Source organism: Ascaphus truei, chromosome 20, assembly GCF_040206685.1.
Source record: "Ascaphus truei isolate aAscTru1 chromosome 20, aAscTru1.hap1, whole genome shotgun sequence".
Lineage (NCBI taxonomy): Eukaryota > Metazoa > Chordata > Amphibia > Anura > Ascaphidae > Ascaphus > Ascaphus truei.
In genome coordinates this window covers 25,476,942-25,484,441 of record NC_134502.1, presented here as the reverse complement: position 1 = coordinate 25,484,441, position 7,500 = coordinate 25,476,942, and the positions used below count along the sequence as shown (strand labels likewise).

The 7,500-nt window shown below is 43.3% G+C and overlaps 1 protein-coding gene across 1 annotated transcript in view; it reads right to left on the bottom strand.

Moving 5' to 3' along the window:
• NFIX (nuclear factor I X) overlaps positions 1-1,873 on the bottom strand; it is a 90,558-nt gene extending 88,685 nt beyond the window's left edge. Inside the window, 2 exon segments of the mRNA XM_075577509.1 lie at positions 1-320; positions 733-1,873. The exon segment at positions 1-320 is cut by the window's left edge and continues 235 nt beyond it. Coding sequence (XP_075433624.1) covers positions 1-320; positions 733-748 — 336 coding nt within the window. The 5' untranslated portion in view covers positions 749-1,873.
• Positions 1,874-7,500: the final 5,627 nt, after the last annotated feature.

The following is a 7,500-nucleotide window of genomic DNA, read 5'->3' as shown; positions in this document are numbered from 1 at the left end:
GGGGTTGGAGAGGACGCAGCACGGTTGCTTCTTGCTGGTGATGGTCAGCACGAAGTCCTCGCGGAACTCCGGCCGGATGTCCTTCCTCAGCTTGGCCAGAAGACGGGAGGCCCACTTCTGCTTGATCTCTGGCTTCTCGCCCAACAGCTCGTCCTTCACCGCCCTCTCCTCGTCCTTGGACATCCGCTTCTCGTGCTTCTTGAAGTACTTGCGCTTCCGCGCCTGCAGGTTGAACCAGGTGTAGGAGAAGGCGCGGACATGGGGAAGGAGGGCTTCTATGAAGGGGTGGAATTCATCCTGGAAGAGAGACACAAGAGAAGCTGAGGAACGAGACAAGGAAACAAGACAAGAAAAGATGAACGATTCAACAAAATCTATATCTATATTGTTTAGAAAATTCGAGGTTGGACAACATGTCAACGGAATAGTCCCCGAAAGAAATAACATCAGTAGACTCTGAGGATCGGTGTTCAATTCGAGAACTTTCCCAGTTTTTCTTCCCGTCAAGATGTTCCCCCACCAAATTAAGAGGGTTTCTTTCGCCTCCGTAATAAAACAGGAGTTTGGGATTTTTTGGGGTCAATATTTGGAGCGGTTGTTGCGTTGTCAAAAAGTCAGGAATATTCCCCCCCACCCCCCGTCGGGGAGAAAGTCAGAGGCAGTGTTACGATGTTGGTTGGCGAAAAAGGGAATGTGGTTTGCCGAGAGGAATCGGTGAGGGTGAATAATTACCATCACTATGTGTCATGTCGGAACGGCGGAGGAAACTTTAAAATCGTCCAAAAGCCAACTTGCCGAGAGAGAGAGAGAGGAGGGGGGAAGGTGATTAAAGGCGGAAATTAAGGGATGACAGAGCAAAGAAGGAAGAGGGTGAGATGGGGGGTGGGGGGGAGGTAAATTTTTAGAAGGGAGGATTAAGTGTGCAAAATTTGGGGGTTTAGGGTGAGGGGGGAGAGGAGCAGAGAAAAATCCGATGGCACCGAAATCTAACGTCTCCAAACGGGACAAAAAAATCCGGATAAACGGACTCGGCGAAAAAAAACCGGCGACGGGAAAACGAGAGACAGCACTCGTCTGGCGGAGGGGTAATTCCCCCCACCCCAAAACAAACAAGGACAGGAGGGGGGGGGGAGGGCAATAGAGGCGTGATAGGAAAAAAATAAAGGGCAAATCGTTCCGAGTTTTCGGTCTGGAAGAAGAAGCTAAGAAGGGAAGTGTTAAAAGGAAGGAAGGGAAAAAAAGGGTGAGGAAGACAGACAGGAAAAGGGAGATTGGGGAAGGTTGTTTTTTTGGGGGGGGTGGGGGGGGTTAGACGAAGGAGGATGTGGTAAAATGAGAAAATAAAAGGGCTTTGGGGTTTTTTTTTTCCTCCTCCGCGCTTAAAAACTCTCTCTCTCTCTCTCTCTTCTCCCTTTCACTCTCCGTGTTGAATTGGTGGCAGGCGTCGGTGCCAAGCGAAAGGAGAGATTAAAAAGAGGGAGAGAGAGAGAGATTGATTCCAAATGGATCCACCTTTTTGGCAAAGTGAGAAGCCGGAGTCGGCCAATGGCAGGGAAAGCAGGGTGGGGAGAGAGAGAGAGAGAGAAGGGAGGAGGGAGACGGAGAGAGAGAAAGAGAAAGGGAGAGAGCGTGAAAAAAAAAAAAGGCCGAAAAATCGGCAATATAGGCAAATAAAAATATATAATGGACGTGCCAAAGTTAAGTTGTACGTCTTATATTTAGTTATTTCTAAGAGAATTCTCTCTTCTCTCTCTGTGTCTCCCTTCTCTCTCTGTGTCTCCCTTCTCTCTCTCTCTTCTCTCTGTCTCCCTTCTCTCCCTCTATCTCCCTTCTCTCTCTATCCCTTCTTTCTTCTCTCTCTGCCTCACTTCTCTCTCTCTCTCTCTCTCTCTTCTCCCCGTTTTTATTGACTCTTCCCTTCTTTTTTTTTTTTTTTTTTTACTGCCTCAGTTTCATTTCCCGTTTTGATTCATATTCGCCACGCGAGTTTTGGCAGAGAAATTAAAACCGAGGCAGACGCGCATGGACCTCACCGGAGCGAGGGGGGGAGGAGAAGTGGTGGGGGGGGGAGAGAGGTCGTTGGTGGGGGGGGGGTGGGGGGGGGTTAGAAGAAAAGCAGATGCCTGCATGACGTTTATTTTCATCTTTTTCACACTCTTCCGAAAATATATATTTTTTTCGCGGCAAAAACACAAAACCGCACGCACAAAAAAGAAAAAGTCGCCGCGTCCGCCAAAGTTACCCCACCCCCCCCCAAAAAAATCACGTAACGAAAAGTGGTCCCCGTGACACTTAACGTGAAATATTAATAACAGCGTGGCCGCTTATTCCCGTCTCTCTCTCTCTCCCCGCCGGCTGCCCTGTCTCGCTCCCTCGCTCCGGCTGGCGTTGCCCAAAACCTTTGTTTTTTGGCCAAGTTTCTCATCCGAAAAAGCCGCTGCCTTTCAGAGCAAACCCCCCCGCCCCCCCCCCTCTCTCTCCTTCCTTCTCGCCCGCCACCTCCGAGCTGTATTGACACGTTCCCTCGTTACCAGTGTTAACTACCCCCCCCCCCCCCGCCCCACGCCGGAGGAATGAGACGCGCCCGCGATAACCTTCACTCCTCCTTTAGCGCACGTCTGATGTCCCGCGCTCTCCGCCCGCGGCGGGTTCACCCCTTTTATTTATTAGGTTTTTTTGTTCCCTTTCCCCCCCCCCCCTTCTCCCTGTCCTGATCGGCCCCCTGTCGTGACCGTCCCCCTGTCGCGACCGTCCCCGTTATGACCGTCCTTCTGTTATGACCGTCCCCCCGTCGCGACCGTCCCCCCGTCGCGACCGTCCCCCCGTCGCGACCGTCCCCCCGTCGCGACCGTCCCCCTGTCACGACTGTGCACGTCACAACCGTCCCCCGGCACATTCTCTCTCTTCTTTCGTTTGCACTTTCTCTCTCTCTTTCTTTCGCACATTCTCTATCTCTTCTGCACATTATCACTCTCTTTCTTTTGCACATTCTCTCTCTCTTTCTTTTGCACATTCTCTCTCTTTCTTTCGCACATTCTCTCTATCTTTTGCACATTCTCTCTCTCTTTCTTTTACACATTCTCTCTCTCTTTCTTTTGCACATTCTCTCTCTCCTTTCTTTTGCACATTCTCTCTCCTGTCTTTTGCACATTCTCTCTCCTTTCTTTTGCACATTCTCTCTCTCTCCCCTTTCTTTTGCACATTCTCTCATTTCTTTTGCACATTATCTCCTTTCTTTTGCACATTCCCTCTCCTTTCTTTTGCACATTCTTTCTCTCTCTCTTTTGCACATTCTCTCTCTTTTGCACATTCTCCCTCTCTTTCTTTTGCACATTTTCTTTTGCACATTCTCTCTCTTTCTTTTGCACATTCTCTCTTTCTTTCTTTTGCACATTCTCTCTCTCTTTCTTTTGCACATTCTCTCTCTTTCTTTTGCACATTCTCTCTTTCTTTCTTTTGCCCATTCTCTCTCTCTCTTTCATTTGCACATTCTCTCTCCTTTCTTTTGCACATTCTTTCTCTCTCTCTCTTTTGCACATTCTCTCTCTTTTGCACATTCTCCCTCTCTTTCTTTTGCACATTTTCTTTTGCACATTCTCTCTCTTTCTTTTGCACATTCTCTCTTTCTTTCTTTTGCACATTCTCTCTCTCTTTCTTTTGCACATTCTCTCCTTTCTTTTGCACATTCTCTCTCCTTTCTTTTGCACATTCTCTCTTTCTTTTGCACATTCTCTCTCTCTTTTTTGCACATTCTCTCTCTTTCTTTTGCACATTCTCTCTCTCCTTTCTTTTGCACACTCTCTCTTTCATTTGCACATTCTCTCTCTTTCTTTTGCACATTCTCTCTCTCTTTCTTTTGCACATTTTCTCTCTTTCTTTTGCACATTCTCTCTCCTTTCTTTTGCACTCTCTCTTTCTTTTGCACATTCTCTCTCTTTCTTTTGCACATTCTTTCTTCTTTCTTTTGCACATTCTCTCTTCTCTCTTTTGCACATTCTCTCCTTTCTTTTGCACATTCTCTCTCTTTCTTTTGCACATTCTCTCCTTTCTTTTGCACATTCTCTCTTCTCTCTTTTGCACATTCTCTCCTTTCTTTTGCACATTCTCTCTCTTTCTTTTGCACATTCTCTCCTTTCTTTTGCACATTCTCTCTTCTCTCTTTTGCACATTCTCTCCTTTCTTTTGCACATTCTCTCTCTTTCTTTTGCACATTCTCTCCTTTCTTTTGCACATTCTCTCACCTTTCTTTTGCACATTCTCTCACCTTTCTTTTGCACATTCTCTCCTTTTTTTGCACATTCTCGCTCTTTTTTGCACATTCCCTCTCTCGTTCTTTTGCACATTCTCTCTCCTTCTTTTGCACATTCTCTCTCCTTTCTTTTGCACATTCTCTCTCTTTCATTTGCACATTCTCTCTCTTTCTTTTGCACATTCTCTCTCTCTTTCTTTTGCACATTTTCTCTCTTTCTTTTGCACATTCTCTCCCTCTTTCTTTTGCACATTCTCTCTCTTTCTTTTGCACATTCTCTCTCTCTTTCTTTTGTACATTCTCTCTCTCTTTCTTTTGCACATTCTCTCTTCTTTCTTTTGCACATTCTCTCTCTCTTTCTTTTGCACATTCTCTCTTTCTTTTGCACATTCTCTCGTCTCTCTTTTGCACATTCTCTCTCCTTTATTTTGCACGTTCTCTCTCTTTCGTTTGCACATTCTCTCTCTTTCTTTTGCACATTCTCTCTTCTTTCTTTTGCACATTCTCTCTTCTTTCTTTTGCACATTCTCTCTCCTTTCTTTTGCACATTCTCTCTCTCTCTTTCTTGTGAACATTCTCTCTTTTGCAAAGAAGGGGGGGATCCTCCGGCGCGATGTCTTACTCTCTTTTGCACATTCTCTCTCTTTCTTTTGTACATTCTCTCTTTCTTTTGCACATTCTCTCTCTTTCTTTTGCACATTCTCTCTCTCTTTCTTTTGCACATTCTCTCCTTTCTTTTGCACATTCTCGCCTTTCTTTTGCACATTCTCTCCTTTCTTTTGCACATTCTCTCCTTTCTTTTGCACACTCTCTCCTTTCTTTTGCACATTCGCTCTCCTTCTTTTGCACATTCTCTCCTTTCTTTTGCACATTCTCTCTCTCTTTCTTTTGCACATTCTCTCTCTCTTTCTTTTGCACATTCTCTCTCCTTTCTTTTGCACATTCGCTCTCCTTCTTTTGCACATTCTCTACTTTCTTTTGCACATTCTCTCTCTTTCTTTTGCACATTCTCTCTCTCTCTTTCTTTTGCACATTCTCTCTCTCTTTCTTTTTCACATTCTCTCCTTTCTTTTTCACATTCTCTCCTTTCTTTTGCACATTCTCTCCTTTCTTTTGCACATTCTCTCCTTTCTTTTGCCCCCTCTCTCCTTTCTTTTGCACATTCTCTCCTTTCTTTTGCACATTCTCTCCTTTCTTTTGCACATTCTCTCCTTTCTTTTGCACATTCTCTCCTTTCTTTTGCACATTCTCTCCTTTCTTTTGCACATTCTCTTCTTTCTTTTGCACATTCTCTCTCTCTTTCTTTTTCACATTCTCTCCTTTCTTTTGCACATTCTCTCCTTTCTTTTGCACATTCTCTCCTTTCTTTTGCACATTCTCTCCTTTCTTTTGCACATTCTCTCTCCTTTCTTTTGCACATTCTCTCCTTTCTTTTGCACATTCTCTCCTTTCTTTTGCACTTTCTCTCCTTTCTTTTGCCCCCCTCTCCTTTCTTTTGCACATTCTATCCTTTCTTTTGCACATTCTCTCCTTTCTTTTGCACATTCTCTCTCTTTCTTATGCACATTCTCTCCTTTCTTTTGCACATTCTCTCCTTTCTTTTGCACATTCTCTCCTTTCTTTTGCACATTCTCTCCTTTCTTTTGCACATTCTCTCCTTTCTTTTGCACATTCTCTCCTTTCTTTTGCACATTCTCTCCTTTCTTTTGCCCCCTCTCTCCTTTCTTTTGCACATTCTCTCCTTTCTTTTGCACATTCTCTCCTTTCTTTTGCACATTCTCTCCTTTCTTTTGCACATTCTCTCCTTTCTTTTGCACATTCTCTTCTTTCTTTTGCACATTCTCTCTCTCTTTCTTTTTCACATTCTCTCCTTTCTTTTGCACATTCTCTCCTTTCTTTTGCACATTCTCTTCTTTCTTTTGCACATTCTCTCCTTTCTTTTGCACATCTCTCCTTTCTTTTGCACATTCTCTCCTTTCTTTTGCACATTCTCTCTCTTTCTTTTGCACATTCTCTCTCTTTCTTTTGCACATTCTCTCCTTTCTTTTGCACATTCTCTCTTTCTTTTGCACATTCTCTCCTTTCTTTTGCACATTCTCTCCTTTCTTTTGCACATTCTCTCCTTTCTTTTGCACATTCTCTCCTTTGTTTTGCACATTCTCTCTCTTTCTTTTGCACATTCTCTCTCTTTCTTTTGCACATTCTCTCCTTTCTTTTGCACATTCTCTCTTTCTTTTGCACATTCTCTCCTTTCTTTTGCACATTCTCTTTCTTTTGCACATTCTCTCCTTTCTTTTGCACATTCTCTCCTTTCTTTTGCACATTCTCTCCTTTCTTTTGCACATTCTCTCCTTTCTTTTGCACATTCTCTCCTTTCTTTTGCACATTCTCTCTCTTTCTTTTGCACATTCTCTCTCTTTCTTTTGCACATTCTCTCTCTTTCTTTTGCACATTCTCTCCTTTCTTTTGCACATTCTCTCCTTTCTTTTGCACATTCTCTCCTTTCTTTTGCACATTCTCTCCTTTCTTTTGCACATTCTCTCCTTTCTTTTGCACATTCTCTTTCTTTTGCACATTCTCTCCTTTCTTTTGCACATTCTCTCCTTTCTTTTGCACATTCTCTCCTTTCTTTTGCACATTCTCTCCTTTCTTTTGCACATTCTCTCTCCTTTCTTTTGCACATTCTCTCCTTTCTTTTGCACATTCTCTCTCTTTCTTTTGCACATTCTCTCCTTTCTTTTGCACATTCTATCCTTTCTTTTGCACATTCTCTCCTTTCTTTTGCACATTCTCTCTTTCTTTTGCACATTCTCTCCTTTCTTTTGCACATTCTCTCCTTTCTTTTGCACATTCTCTCTCCTTTCTTTTGCACATTCTCTCCTTTCTTTTGCACATTCTCTCTCTTTCTTTGCACATTCTCTCCTTTCTTTTGCACATTCTCTCCTTTCTTTTGCACATTCTCTCCTTTCTTTTGCACATTCTCTCCTTTCTTTTGCACATTCTCTCTCTTTCTTTTGCACATTCTCTCTTTCTTTTGCACATTCTCTCCTTTCTTTTGCACATTCTCTCTCTCTTTCTTTTGCACATTCTCTCTTTCTTTTGCACATTCTCTTTTTTCTTTTGCACATTCTCTCCTTTCTTTTGCACATTCTCTCTTTCTTTTGCACATTCTCTCCTTTCTTTTGCACATTCTCTCCTTTCTTTTGCACATTCTCTCTCCTTTCTTTTGCACATTCTCTCCTTTCTTTTGC